Here is a 16,086-nt window from a genome sequence, read left to right on the forward strand (position 1 = left end):
TAGGCATTTCATCCTGCGGGTCTGCAGTCTTTGCTCTTCAGACTGTTGCTTGGTTGAAATGCTTCTGCGGGACTGATCCTGAGGTTGTGTAGATATTTCTCAAGGGCCTGCTCGTTTGAGGATATCAGCGGCATTTTGCAAGATCATCTGAGGAACAGGAAAGCGTCTGAAATCAACTGAAAAGGATAACTGTAGCGGTTTTCACCAGGGGGAGGAAACTATATTGGCACAGAGGCAGATGATTGAATAAAGTAGTTGGCTCCGAGAAGATGCACAGTCTGCTGTTTTTTCCTCTGAATGAAGACTGTCTAATGGAGGCTGTATTCATGTAGAGATCAAAGAAAATACTAGAGTGATAAGCTGCTTTCTTCTCTTTTTAAAATGAAAACCCTGAAGCAGTAGCTGGAGCTCAAAGGTCTTCTGATCCTTTTGCTGTCTGCTTGTTCCATTAGGATTCTCCTCTGACACCATTTCTGCCCGGTGCTGTGCCTTTTTACTGGGCTGCCAGAAACAACTGCCTGATGGAGAAAGAATGAAAGCTTTGCCTTGCTTCTGTTACTGACGGGATAAAGCTATCTGTGTTTCGTCTATTATTGGGAAGTCTGGATTAATCAACTTGTATTCTCGTACCAGTAGTCCTATTGTCTCCTTGTTATCTGACTCATCACATGTAAATGTGCTGCAGCCTTGCTGTTAGTGCAGAGTGGTGGTTGGTTTTTTGTTTGTTTTGTTTTTTCTTTTTCTCTTTATAAACATAGAAAGATTTGTTAACCCCTGAGCTTCATTTTTAGGATTTATGCTAAATTCTTTCTTTTTGTTCGTTTGTTTTCTGGATGATATTTGTACTAAGTCCAGTGAAGCTGAAAAAATGAAGATAAATTAGAAGTGGAAACAGAATAGTGAGATTTTGGTTTTTAATTTTCAGCTAGAGGCCACCCAGCGTACTTGTAACTTATATGACCTTGCAGACTAGAGTGGGGATATCCGTGACCACCTCTGTCATAGCAGTGTTTGTAATTTCATTCTTTATGGTGTGGTGGTGTGTCACCCAAAACTGATTGTTGTGTACGAGTAAATTTCAGAGTTCAATGTAACTATTTTGATGGAAGAAAAATATTTTTAAAAGAACTAATCCTACTGTTGTAATTATTGACACATTGATGTGAAACTTTTTATAGATTGCAGTAACCTGGCAGAAAGAAGTAGGTTTTTATTTTTAGGAAGTTATGTATCATAATTTTAAACTTCAATCTCTCTAATATTACTTACGATAAAGCCAGCTGCACTGTTCAGAGAATGTTTATAAGTGGTGTACAGAAGAGGAGGAGGAACTGCTTGTGCTCTTCTCACTGTGACTTCTATCACATAGTTTGGAGTTTAATGTTTTAAAAGAGCGAATGAGTCGAGTGTGTATTGTTGTTTTGGAGGAGGTAGAAGATGATTCTCCTATATTCATTTCTAAGTTGCCCCAGGAAAGTGAGTCTCTACATTCTCCACCTTCTGGAAATGTGTTGGTAAGCTATGAGAGTTTCTGTTGCTTGTATTTTATTGGGCTAGTTATGTAAATTTAATTTTGTAAGAATACACTGAGTTAGTTTTTACCAGTTTCATTAGAAACTCCAGGCAGTACGTGGGCCTGTATGGTGCAGTATTATTTGCATGTAAAATTAGTACATATTTTTTTTTCAAATGCTTAGGTTCACTTTAGACTTTATTATCTGTTCATCTCTTTATGGGGTCCTGAAAATAAACTAAGAAGTAGTTATGAAAACATGTTCTTGTTTTCATTTGGTTTTAGAATTAATCTGACAAGATTCAGGGACTCTGTATATTTTTGAAAAGATTGACTAGGCAATGTCAGGGCATAGCCTTTTGAAAAAAGATTTTACTTATTTGCATATAAGACTTTTTATTAAAAATAATTGAGCTATATCCTTAACCTTATTTTTAATACTGTTGTCAACTAACTCCTTATTTGACTAGTATAATATGATACCTTGCAGAGGCTATGTTGTTGATCAGGAAATTATATTTAGACATGCATATGCTTGACTTTTCATGTTATTCAGATGTATACTATGTTTTGGTCTTTGAATAGTAGTTACTTTTCATCAGTTGCCAAGTTTCTTTTCTGGGATTTCTATCATTACATACATATACTAGAAACCACATGCATGTTATTTTCATGCCCTGAATAGACCTTTTTAAAATCTCCTTCTTTCATAGCCCTCAGTGGGCTAGGAATTGCTATTTGACTGGTTCTGTTACATAAATTGATTTGAGTTATCAGACTTATATTGTATGTCCTTTCATCATATATAAGCAAAAGGTTTTCACATAGGAGATTATATTAGTTTGAATGGATTTATTAGGCAGGCCTCTTTATTACTACCCTACCCCAGGATGAGCCCCATGCTTTGATATGTTTAGGCTGTGTGAATGTCTGATTTATGTTCCCCAGCTTCTCAAAAAGATTATAGCTGCAGGGGAGGGAAAGCGTTAGATCTAGACGTCATGCAGAAGCATCTTTAAAACTACACAGATGATTGATGTTTTGCTACTTCTGTTTTTTAGCCGTCACTGGTGCAAGCTATATTTAATGGTGATCCGGATGAAGTTCGAGCACTAATATTTAAGAAAGAAGATGTTAACTTTCAGGTAAAGCAATTACTTCACTTACCAACTTTCTAAACCTACTTTTAAAAAAACCTTTCCTAATATGATGCTATTTGTATGTTTTTGTTTAAAAGCGTAATTCTGCAGTAGTTGTTTTTAGTAAAAGCAGGAGAGTCTTGCTTGAGACCAAAAGAAGTACACTGGATGTATACATGAACGTGTGTGTGTGTGTGTGTGTGTGTGTGTGTGTGTGTGTGTGTGTGTGTATTACTGTCTAAAAGCCCACAACTCCTGAAAGTAGTTTGAGAGGTTTTTGTTCTCTGAACTTTTTGCTTTAAAATTTTCAAACACAGGAATGTTGGGAAAAAATATTCTCAAGCTAATATATCCTTCCTTTGGTTTCTCATTGAAGTGAAAAGATTTCTATAAAGTTAAAGTGTATTGCAGGGAGTGGTAGTGCACACCTTTAATTCCAGCACTTGGGAGGCAGAGGCAGATGGATCTCTAAGTTTGAGGCCAGCGTGGTCTACAAAGTGAGTCCAGGACAGCTAAGGCCGTTACACAGCGAAACTGTCTCGAAAAACCAAAAAGGAAGGAAGTTAAAGTGCATCTAACTTGATTATGGGATTAAATGTGATTTCTGTAAATAGCTGGTGAGAGTTTTACAAAGACTTTTTATTAGTGTATATTTACTGTACAAAATGATGGGATTCATTAATGACGTTTTTGTTCAAGTAAATCATGTGCTTTGATCTTATTTATCTTCATTACCTTTCCTATCCTCCCAAGCCTTCCTCTTCTCAAACAGCCTTTACAGTTTTGTGTTTCATATTTGTGTGATTCTATATAGGTAGGTAGGTAGGTAGACAGGCGCAAAGACTCTTGATTTCTGATTAGATTTGATTATGAGGGACTAATCATTTGAAAGCTTTTTAAATTTAATATAGTAGATGTAATATTCAAGGCTGACAAGCTGGAAAGTGTAGAAAGAAGATGTATAAAGCCGTATAAGGATGCTTTCTCTTCCCCCACCCCCATCTGTATAGGACTGTTTGTTCTAAAATACAGTCTTCTTTTGCAGCCAAGATGATATTTTTTAACTTATTAACTTGTTTAAAGAATATAATTTAAGCCGGGCGTGGTAGCGCACGCCTTTAATCCCAGCACTCGGGAGGCAGAGGTAGGCAGATTGCTGTGAGTTCGAGGCCAGCCTGGTCTACAAAGTGAGTCCAGGACGGCCAAGGCTACACAGAAAGACCCTGTCTCGAAAAACCAAAAAAATAAATAAATAAAAAAAAATAAAAAATATATATATATAATTTAATAAGAATAATTTTATTAATTTATAGTTATATTCTACAAGCAGATATTTCTCTGAGCTAAAGATGGTGAGAAGAGCCTCATGACTCCCAAAGCTGCTGTAACACCAAGGCAGATGGTCTAGAGCTTTTTGTACTTATAAGAAAGCATATACTACAAGCACATCTTGAACTCTGATCTTTTTTTTTTTTTAAGTTTTGTTGAGTGCTGTGACCACTTAATGTTGGTAAATATTTAAAAGCCCCCCCCCTTTAAATTCAGGTTATCTAAATAGATTTTCATTGTTGGCTAAAATGGTTGATATCTAAGAATGTGGAGTATTGACTTAGAGACTACTATCAGGACTCCCCCCCCACCCCCACCCCCACCCCAACCTTTTCTAAGTAGATGCCTCCTCAGTTTATATTTAGTTGGAGTATCATGTATCTAATTCAGGATGTTTTTATTTTAAACAGAATGTATGGTTCACTTTACCTAATTTTTAGCAAGTCTACTTTTCTTAATATAGACCATAGTTATAGGGGTGTACATGTATGAGCAGAGGGAAAACAAATGTGCACTATCTTTTTTGCATTTTGATATTTTGACTTTAATAATGCTACCATTTCGTATTTAGTGAGACTTCCAGAAATCTAATTGCCATGGCTAATTTCTTCATTACAAAGCTCATAGCTGTTTCTACTTTATATAATTAAGATACCTTAAATGGAAAAAAATAGTTGTGTCTTGTTTTTGGATGCCCTTAGCACCATAAGAAATTTCAGTGGCCGTTCTTTGCGGGAGAGTATAACAGGCTCCTTGTGAAAAGCAAAGATTAAGTGTTGAAGAATACTCCTTGAAACTCAGATTTCATGTTTTTAAAAGCTGTTTTGTACACGTGTATATGTGGTATGTGTATGCATGCATGTGTCTCTGTGCTCACAGAGGCTAAATACTGGCATTGGTTGTCTCCTCAGGTAGCTCCTCACCTCCCCATCCCTCACCCAGGCAGGGTCTTTCACTTAATCTAGAGATTTGCCTGTCTCTAACCACCCAGAACTGCCTGGGGTTGTAGATGTTTGTCTCCATTCCTGAACTCAAATAAGGCAAATTTACTGGCTGAGCCATCTCTCCAGCCCAATTTTATGTTTTTAAGAGTGTGTGTTCAAATTTGTTTCTATTTATAATTTTAGAAGTTTCTCTTTTCAAATTCTGAAGTTAAAAATTTTATGGACAGCTAAATAGTAACTTCCTTACTAAACTAGTTTATTTTAAATAAACACTAGAATTTAAGAAGCATATATTCATGTTATTTGCCATGAGGAGCTAGCTAAGACAATTTGAAGGTTTTTAATTAAATAAATGGGAACTTACTGCATGTGTAATTTGTTGATGGTTGTAGTGTCAGTGATCAAATTCAAGGCCTTAAGCATGCTTATTGAATAATGACTCCTGAGCAAGATGTTTGGTCTTAGGACAGTGCACACACTGCATAGGATCTGAGCCTTGCCCTGACAGCATGAAATGAGTAACAACTGCACCTGCTCAAAACAGATAAAGCAGAAAGAATATTCTCTAGGTTTCCTTTCAAATTGCGGGGGGGTGGGGTGGGGGGAAGGATATATCTTTTCTAAAATACCAACCAAACTGTCCTTGAGGTCTTAGTGGTTTCAGGCCTGCGCTATCAGTAGGCAAATTAGAAAATGATAATCTATGTATTTATTTAATTTGTTTATGTTGGTTGTGGTTGTTGCCTGCTTCTTTCTTGGTGGGAAAGAATAGGAACTAGTTCTCATTGCTATGTCTGGAGTGGATCAGAATTTTCATAGGAGCTGGGCGTGGTGGTGCACGCCTTTAATACCAGCACTTGGGAGACAGAGGTAGTCCAACCTGAGTTTGAGGCTAGCCTGGTCTACAGAGGGAGTTCCAGGACAGCCAGAGCTACACAGAGAAAACCTTTCTGGAAAAACCAAAAACAAAACAATTTTCATAGGAAGAAAGATAGAAAAAGTAGTTGTTTACATGTGTAACTTAACAAAGGTAGATAGTTGTTATTTTATAAGAGAAATGACAAAATTCTGGAAAAATGAAAAGGTACTTATGAAAGAAACACTATAAACTACTAAAGATAAATAAAATAAAAATTAAAGCTATATTGATGTTTATAGTATAAGGAACATTTGAACTATGAATCAAATTTTCTTCATCACTTTTGATATACAACTTTGAACAAATCTTTCTAGCTTCAGTACTGACATTACACTTCAGTTGTAAATGTGTAGAGCTGTGTTAATGTGCTTCAGAGTCTTTCTCCAACCCAACGTTAGGATTCTGCAAAAGTCTTCAATGACTTTGAATGCCTTGCTAATTTTCTTCCCCCGAGACAGGCTCACTCTGTGTAGCCTTGGCTGTCCTAGACTCACTTTGTAGACCAAGCTGGCCTTGAACTCACAGAGATCTACCGGCCTCTGCCTCTGCCGTGCCCAGCTGCCTTCCTGATTTGCTGAGATTTAATTTTTTATTGATTTATATGACTAGAATAATAATTAAAGGTCTTTCCTTAGAATTTATAAGAATGTGATGCCATATTGTAGTTCTCAAATAATTTAATCTGAAATTTCAGAGAAAAGTCTGATTTATACTTACAGAAAAAGTGTTTTGCTACAAGTAGAAATTATTTTTCTCTATCCAGAGTGGTAGAAATCAGTGTTACTAGGCTGAAGAGATGGCTTAGAGGTTAAGGGCACTGACTGCTCCTCCAGAGGTCCTGAGTTCAAGTCCCAGCAACCACATGGTGGCTCACAACCATCTATGATGTGATCTAATGCCTTCTCCATTTATATCTGTATACATGGCAGCACACAGTGCACACACACGAGTTTCACAGAGATTAACATGCATCTATAAAATCACAGAAGCTTTTCCCTCTTATCAATTGCCCCCTAGTAGTAACTGCTAATAGCAACTAAAACAACTAGCAACTATCGATAAATATTACCTTTGTAAATGTCCAAAAAAGCTCTGTAGTGTGCTTTAGGGATCCCGCTGGATGACACAAACTGAGGAACCATATTAGAAAGGTAAAATAAGTTGTATTTTGCTTATATCACACCTTACTCTAACATTGTATACATTGTATACATGTATACATTGTATACATAATGATAAATCAATAATTTTTAAAATTAGTGTTACTTTACAAAAATTGACTTCAGAGACAGACATGTATAAACTTTTAAAAAATGTTACTTAGTTTTACTCAGAGAACAGTCTTATAAAGTTAGTAGAAAAAATAGTTCTGCTTTATCATTTAGTATCAAAATAAGATTCACAAAATTTAAGTCTCTAGGATTGGTAGGTATAGCACACTATTTAGATTTTTTTTGGCTTATATAGTTAGGTAAGTTTTAGTTTTCTTTGCAACTATTTTATACTTCCCACTGAGTATGGTTTTTGTTAGATTTTTCTGTCTTTTGTACTTTTTTTCCCTAGTGTAAATGATATTTCATTTAGTTTGAAATGCTTAATTTTTCCCTGTGTACAACCTGTTTAAAAAACTCTCTTCTCTGTAACACAGCCATCCTCCCTGAAAATGATACCACTTCCAGCTAAGCAAAAAAGATTTTGTGTGTATGTTTTGAAAACATTACATGTTCTAGCAGTCCATGGCAAATAAAAGGCCAAGGTGTATAAATCGCAAATACCGATTTTAACGTTTCCATCCCTGAGATGAATCAGTGTACGTGGAGGAAAGCTCTTTCTGATGGCACATCTCCACTGCCCAGAGTGCACAGCCACCACTCAGGTCCTTATGCTCACTGCTGTGTCCTCACTTTCCTCCTCCTGGCTCCAGATGGCCTGCCCTGCCCTGCCCTGCCCCACCTTCTGTGTCTGCCATGGGCAGAGGCCTTCTACAGGAAGTATCAGATGCTAGAGAGATTCTTTTTTCCACTGTAGTAGAACAGGGAGCCCAAAAGAATCCTCTATGTGGTGCAGCACTAGTTAGAGTGAGGTGTGATATAAGCAAATTACAACTTATTTTACCTTTCTAATATGGTTCCTCAGTTTGTGTCATCCAGCGGGATCCCTAAAGCACACTACAGAGCTTTTTTTGGACATTTACAAAGGTAATATTTATCGATAGTTGCTAGTTGTTTTAGTTGCTATTAGCAGTTACTACTAGGGGGCAATTGATAAGAGGGAAAAGCATCTGTGATTTTATAGATGCATGTTAATCTCTGTGAAACTCGTGTGTGTGCACACATGTGTTTGTGTGCTGCCATGCATACAGATATAAATGGAGATGTGTCATGCTACACCTTATTCTTTGAGACAAGGTCTCACTGATCCTGAAGTTACTGATCTAGCTAGACTGGTCAGTGAGCCTCAGATATCTGCCTGTCTGTGTGATGGAATTATAAATGTATGTCTGTATGTGCTAGGGATCCAAACTTAGGTCAAGCTTGGCAGCAGGCACCGTGACCCATTGAGCCGTCTTGCTGACCCTCATGAAAACTGTTTACCAACTAATATTAGAATGCCTTACCATCTCATAAACCTCTTTCCCGTTCCCATTGACTGCCTCGTTGGCAACACCTACATTTTGGAGAGATCGCACTCAAATTATTTTGCCTTTGGTGCTCAGGTCAGGAACCTCAACTTGTAGAAGTTCTTACCATTAGGGCTTTTCTGACAAGCTAAGGTTTTATTATTATATTAGAGAGGAAACTTGTGCTATAAGATTATCAAACACACAATCGTAATAGTAACTCAGGAAACTGGAAAGCTGCGGCAGGGGCGAGGTGTGGAGACAGGATGGATGTTGAGCACTGCCGTTCTGTACACTTGAGTGAGCCAGATGTGCAGTTTTGTTTTGTTTGTTTGTTTTTTACAAACATGGGGCTTGTGTTTCAGATCATGTTGCCAGATTACTAGTACATATGAGCCAGTCTTAAGTAGCGGAAACATTCAAAATTGTGTAAATCAGAGTACTTTTACTTTGAGTCAGGATTGAAAGGGGAAACTTGCCTCATCACACTCAAATGATGTATTCACAAAGAAAATATTTTACTCTCACTACATAATTGAGATTCTTTACTATAAAATGCATGATTGTAGATTAATTATTAAGTAAACACACAGCTTTTATAAGATTGTTAGAAGCCAGGAAATGGGTTTTTAATGTCTTAATTGCTTGTAGAATTCATCTGAGTTACTCGCTTAAAAATGACACTATGCTTTTCCCGTGTTGCTTTTTTCCTGTTGTTGTTCTTGTCCTGACACTCATGCAAGAGTTACAGGCACAAGTGGCCGCACCTGGCTTTTCACTCGCTGGAGGCCTGACTTTAATCCTCGTGCTTGCAGAGCAGCCACTCCCTAGCTTTTGTTAGTTTTATAGAGAATTGAGGATTTGAGTATATCACACCGAAGTCACTTAAAAGGTGGTCTATATCAGTCAAAAATAGTGAGCCAAGAGCTAGTGGCTCATGCCTTTAATCTCAGCACTAAGGAGGCAGAGGCAGGCAGATCTTTGTGATTTAGAGGCCAGCCTGGTCTACAGAGTGAGTTCCAGGACAACCAGGGATACACAGAGATATTATCTTGAAAAACAAAAACTAAAACCAAAAAAGTAAATGAATTGTTTTAGGATGTATCATACATGCTTTTTAAAAAATCAGGTACAGAATGTAATAAATCAGGTATTTACCATTGGTTTGGAAAAAAATAACATTCAGTGAAAGGTTATGGTTTTGTTTGTGTAGAAACTGGGTTGCTTTCTTGCCTCTCCATGAATTTTTACATGAATCGTTACATGAATTTTTAGTAATTCTTTCAGTCTTAATGTCCATATAGATTCAAATTGGTATTCAGGGATATAAAGCGTGAATATAATATTTTGATTCTTCTTGTAACTTTTTTTTTTTAGCTCAAAAGATAATATTTCCCAAAGGAATAAAGCAAGCCAGTAGGCATGTTTTGTTTTTTGGAAGGAAATTTTAGTGCTAAGGATTGAGCATAGAATCTGACATGAGAGGCAAGAGTTACATCCCTAGCCCTCTTCTTAATTAAAAACTTTTTTCAATGTTTTGTGCATATGGGTGTTTTGCCAGTATGAATGTCTATGAACCATGTGTGTGCCTGGCAGGCAGAGGCCAGAAGAGGGTATTAGACTCCCTGGAGCTGGAGTTGTGCGCACCATGCAGATTCTGAGAACCAAACCCTGTTCCTTTGAAAGAGTAGCACGTGCTCTTAACTACTGCACCATCTCTTCAGCCCTCTGTCTTAAAACTTTGAAACATGCCAAGTGATGGTGACACACACTTTTATTCCAACACTCCAGAAGTCGAGGCAGACAGATCTCTGTGAGTTCAAGGACAGCATGGTCTATAGAGGGAGTCAGGCCTACACAGAGAGACCGTGTCTCGAAAAACCAACAAACTTGAAACATGTTCTCCTGTTTCCTAGATATTTTCAAAATTCCTGCCTCATACTTCTGAGTATCTGGGATTATGCAGGTCTGGCTGTAGCTGTTGTTGTTAACTTGGGTATCACATTTCAGAGCCTGCATGTTCTGCCAATACTGATGCAACCCCCTGCCCTTTAGTTTAAATGGACCTCTCAGTTAATACTTTGTAAAAATGATTACTGGTGTCCTTTTTTTTTTTTCCCTTTCTTGTTGATCTGAATATTAGCACTCAAAATTACCCTTTGTATTTACATAATGATCAAGATTTCTCATTTGGGACTAGAGAAATGAGTCAGAGGTTAAAAGTATATATTGCTTTTGTAGAAGACCCAAGTTTGTTTCCTAGCACTTACATCAGGTGACTCACACTATCTCTAACTCCAGCTCCAGGGGATCTAACACCCTCTTCTGGCCTTTGTGAATACCTACACACATACACACACACACACATACACACACACACACACACACACACACACAAGCATATACTTAAAATAAAATCTTACTTTTAAATTTTTAGTTTTTATTGCTTTTTTTTTTTAAAATTTCTGATCATTACTTGGGCCTGGGTTCTTTTCTTTTTGTTTTTCTTTTTCTTTTTCTTCAAGACAGAGTTTCTCTGTGTAGCTCTTGCTATTCTGGAACTCACTGTATAGACTAGGCTGGCTTCAATCTCAGAGACCTCAGAGATCTACCTGTTTCTTCCTCTCAGAAGCTGGGATTAAAGGCATGTGCCACCACTGCCTTGGACTTAGTTCTTTTCTATAGTAGGTTTATTTTAAAATTTTACCTAGTTCTAGTGAGTATACAACACAGTTTGTACATCCTGCTATTGTTGGGTTATTTTCAGTTTTTGTGTGTTAGGAACAATAATCTTGTGTTTTTATATATAAGCTTATGTTTGTATAGGGTATGTGTGTGCGTGTGTGCGTGCATATGTGTGTGTGTCTCCATGGCACTGTGTGTGTACATAGTACATATTGTTAATTCACATCATTATGAGTACTGTGTCAGAATTTTTGTTGGTGTACAACTTTGGACCACATGCTTGGTTTTTTAGTAGAATCTGATATTATAAAGTGTTTGACTTTCAGACAGGCATGGTGATGCACACCTTTAATCCCAGCACTCAGGGAGGCAAAGGCGATCATTGTGAGTTCAAGGCCCGCCTGGTCTACAAAGTGAGTCCAGGACAGCCAGAGATACATAGAGAAACCTTGTCTTGAAATAACAAAACAAAGAAACATTCAACCTTCTTCTCATTTATTAGCACACAGCACTTAAAACACTTGAAATTTTAAGTGTGATAGTGTCTTGTATGTTAGTCAGATGACTAAGTATCTTGGGGCCCCTAAATAGCTTTAGGATGGAAGTTGATCACCTAAAGGACCAAGGCATTATTAATGGTCTTTCATATTTACCTTCTGTCTTCTGGGGAGTAAAGACTGAAGAATGATGTGATAACCAATGTTCAATAATTTAATAAATCATACCAAAAGGACTACTTCAGAGAGGCTTCCAAAGCTGTGCATATGTGAGTGCCTGAGGAATGGCCTAGACAGAAGAAGGCAGGAGGAGGTCATGGGAACCTGACTTTATAGTTAGATGCACAGAAGAGACAATATTGAACTTGTGGCTAGTGTCTGAATTTAGGGCAGTCTTGAGGACTTGCGCCCTTTACTGTGTCATTTATTACTACCTCCCAAGTAAGAAGTGTTATAGATGAATTTGGAAGAAATGGTCATCTAAACAAGTCCAGAGCAAGACTGATTGCTTTGCATTGTTTCCTGATGGTAATAGGAAACCTAAGTGTGACACATTGGTCACAGACATAGGACAAGCTATGTTCCTTTATTCCTGTATCCTTATTAAAGAGACAAATAGCCCAGTTTAAAACAAAACAGAACAGGCAAAGGATGAGTAGGCACCTTCAAAGAAAGTACACAGTGGTTGATGAGCACTTGAATGTATGCTGAACATGAATAGCCACCAGGGAAATGCTAATCAGAACCACAATTCAGATGCCACTCCCTACACATTGAGATAGAGTTGTGGGTTTTGTTTGGCTTGGTTTGGTTTTGCTTTTTGTTTTTTAAGTAGGGTCTCATTCTGTCACCCTAGCTTGCCTAGAAATCATTATGATAGACTAGACTTTTTATTTATTTTTTATTAAAATTTATTCACACTACACCTGGATTGTTATTCCCTCGCTCTTATTTTCCAGTTCCCATCCTCCCTTCCCCCTGTTCCATTCCCCTAGATCTCTGGCGGAAAGGATCTCCTCCCCCACCATATGACCACAGCATATCAGCTCTCAACCAGTAGCCTGCTCCAGAGGAAGGGGAGGGAGGCTGTCCTGATGAGACCTGATAGGCTGAAGTTAGATGGTGGGGGATCAAGACAGATGGGGACTTGCTGCTGGACTCCTGGTGGATCTCTGAGTGTGTTATGAAAAAATGGGGTGCGGTGGGGGATAGAAGGACCCAGAGGGTTCAGGAGCCCCACAAGCATACCAGCAAAGCTGGCAGATCTGGACCCAGGGGGGCTGCACAAACTGTTGCACCAACCAAGGACAATGCATGAAGTAAACCTAGACCCCCTGTTCAGATCTAGCCAGTGGACAGCTCATTCTCCACAGTTGTGGGGAGAGTGGGGACTGTCTGTGACATGAACTCTGATGCCTCTGATTTGATCACTTCCTCTTGGTGGGGAGGCTTGGCGGACTAGGAACACTAAACTCACAGAGATCTGTTTGCCTCCTGAGTGTTGGGATTAAAGGCATGTACCACAAATGATGTCAAGAACTTCTAGATATGGGAACCCTCATTCACTCGGTTGAGAAACACTATAGAAACCAGGATGGTGGTTCTTCAAATCTAAATATAGAGTTACTATATTTCCCATTCTTTCATTACAAAGGATATACCTCTTAAAGGAAAAAAGAAGTCCACAAAAAGGTTTTCTATGAAGAAACAAATGTTCGTTCAGTATTCATATTCCTGGTAATAGATAAGAAGTTCAAATTTCCATCAACTAATGAGTGGATAAAAATGTAGTATATCTCTACAGTGGAATATTATTCATCAATAAAATGAAATATTAATAATGCTGTGGTATAAACAAACCCTGAAGATATGTAAGCAAAGCAGGCAGACCCATAGAGACAGTTTGTTTATTTAGATAGGACTAGGGAAATGGGATTGAGAAGGATGGCTTAAGTTTATTTGCCAGGAATATCCATTCTATGATTCTGTCTTCCCTTTGCATAAGAAGCCCAGTAGGAGAATGTTTCGAAGGCAAAATAACCAGAATGTAACCAAGTTCAGGATCAATTCTATCCACATATGTCTTTTGAAGTTTTTGTTCTACCAGAATTAACTCCCTTTTTGTCTCAGCGGTTAGACACCTAGGACTCTTTAAATCCGAATCCCCTTGTAATGTTTGAAACAAGGTAGCTAACTCGATTGTAGGCCTTAACCAGTTAATATCTCTCAATAATCTTTGAAAGTTATTAAGAATTTGTAATTGATCTCTACCCTTTTGTGGTCGAATTTTTTGTTTAGTTATTTTATAGTTTAAATAGGTAATTGAATCTCTTCTTTGTATTTTTTTTTTTACAGCAATCTGTAATCCCCAGCATGGCAGAAATTTTTTGTGCCTCCTGAAACATTTTTTTTTAAAACACTAGGATCAGAATCAGCTAGCAGAATATCATCCATGTAGTGGTATATGATAGATTGAGGAAACTGCCTATGAATTATTTCTAAAGGTTGTTGCACGAAATACTGGCATAAAGTTGGGCTATTCAACATTCCCTGTGGAAGTACCTTCCAATGATATCTCTTTATTGGAGAATTACTGTTTAGAGTAGGTACTGAGAAAGCAAACCTTTATCCTTCTCATGTAGAGGTATGGTGAAAAAACAATCTTTTAAATCAATTGTAATTATATGTCAAGACCTAGGTAACAAGAAGGCAAAGGAATTCCAGGTTGAAGTGAACCCATGGGTTAAATCGCCTTGTTTATGGCCCTCAAATCCGTTATCATTTTTCATCCACCTGATTTTTTTTTTTTAACCAGTTAACACAGGGGAATTCCAGGGACTGGAAGATTCTTTGATGTGTTGAGCCTCCAGCTGCTCTTTCACTAAACAGTGAAGTGCCTGTAACTTTTTTTTTTGGTTAAGGGCCATTGTTCCAATACAGGTCTGTTTGAAATCTATTTTAGGGGCAGGGCAGTTGGTATCTCAGCAGTGGCCCCTCTTATAAATTTTGACACTCTAAACCTGAAGAGTTCTAAGGTTGGACAATGGGCATAGCTTGTGGTCGCCCCTGATCACTTACATTAATCTCTTCCCCAGAAGTGCGTACTTATTCACCCCTAGTTTTAACCTTGTTTATCTCGGTATTTGTAGGAATAGTAATCTGAGTACCCCATTGTTGTAAGAGGTCTCTTCCCCATAGATTTATGGGAATGTCAGCCACATAAGGTTTTAGCCTCCCTATCTGTCCGGCTGGTCCCACACATTTAAGCCACTGTACACTTTGTTTTATTTGAGATAACTTACCAATTTCTACAATTTTTGTATAAACCTTAAGTGTCCAGTTTTGGTTCCAAGACTTCTGGCAAATGATGGAGACATCGGCTCCACTGTCGACCAAGCCTTTTATTTTAATACCATTCAATTGTATAATTCACTTAGGTCTCTGATCATTAATTATTGTTTGCCAGAACACACATGTCCCTGTGCTTTTGAATGCATCAGTCTTTTTCACTGGAGCAGCTTTGCCCTTAATGTAAGGAAACAGTAGGAGTTGAGCAATTCTATCCCTGGCATTGATTTTTATCTTCTTTTTTACACATGTGATGATTTTTATTGCCTCCTTAGAATCTCTATCTATAATACCAGGATGTACAATAAAACCGTGAGAAGTCAGCCCACTTTTTTCCAGAACCATTCTTACTGTGCCTGAAGGCAAAGGTCCGAAAACACCAGTATTTAATTTGTAACATTTAACCTGGGGAGATAGGGTAAGAGACATATTTGAAGCCAGATCCAAGGCTGCATTACCTTCAGTAGCATGCATTAGATCACTAACACTCAGTTCCCATTTTCCTGTGGGGTTGTCACTTCCTGACTGGCCAAAGGAATTTGGCTGGCATTGTTTACAGGGGCCTGAGCCGATGGCCCCCTCCTGTCGTTTCCCATCGGCAAGATATTGCCTTGCACATCTCTCTTAGACTGACAATCCCGAGACCAATGTTTTCCTTTTTTACAACGACTACAGTACCCTGGGAGTCTTGGTACCTCATTACCATCATGACCAGAACCTCCTTGTTCTCTTCTATGAGTTACGTTTTCTCTTGGGTTATTGCGCCTTCTATCTCTACAGTTTCTTTGTACATGACCAATTTTACCACAATTAAAGCACTGAGTATTATGATATCTGGGCTCTCTGGCTAAAGCTTGTCCCACAATATTATTTTGATACTCCTGAGAGTTGATATTAACTGTCTTCTTTACCCAGTTATCTAGTGGAGCGCCTCTTTCCTTTAATGGTCTAAGCACCCTCTTACATTCAGTATTTGCATTCTCATAAGCCATGATAAGTTTTAATTCCTGTTTGTTGTCAGAATCTGGCATCACCTTATCCATAGCAGATCCTAATCTCTGCAAAAATTCTGTAAAGAGCTCCAGAGGTCCT

At 38.0% G+C, this 16,086-nt stretch overlaps 1 protein-coding gene across 7 annotated transcripts in view; it reads left to right on the forward strand.

Annotated features, from left to right (window-relative positions):
- Window positions 1-16,086, forward strand: part of ANKRD28 (ankyrin repeat domain 28) — a 161,233-nt gene that overhangs the window by 66,633 nt on the left and 78,514 nt on the right. For 3 of the 7 annotated variants that reach the window (XM_084796848.1, XM_084796849.1, XM_084796851.1), the window contains exon 2: window positions 2,575-2,658. In XM_084796848.1, coding sequence (XP_084652974.1) covers window positions 2,575-2,658 — 84 coding nt within the window. Of the gene's footprint in view, window position 1; window positions 1,515-2,574; window positions 2,659-16,086 lie in introns of those variants that run through there. The other 4 variants (XR_014782135.1, XM_084796846.1, XM_084796847.1 and 1 more) reach the window with 3 other exon arrangements.

Source organism: Acomys minous (assembly GCF_964271855.1).
Source record: "Acomys minous genome assembly, chromosome: 9".
NCBI classification, from domain to species: Eukaryota; Metazoa; Chordata; class Mammalia; order Rodentia; family Muridae; genus Acomys; species Acomys minous.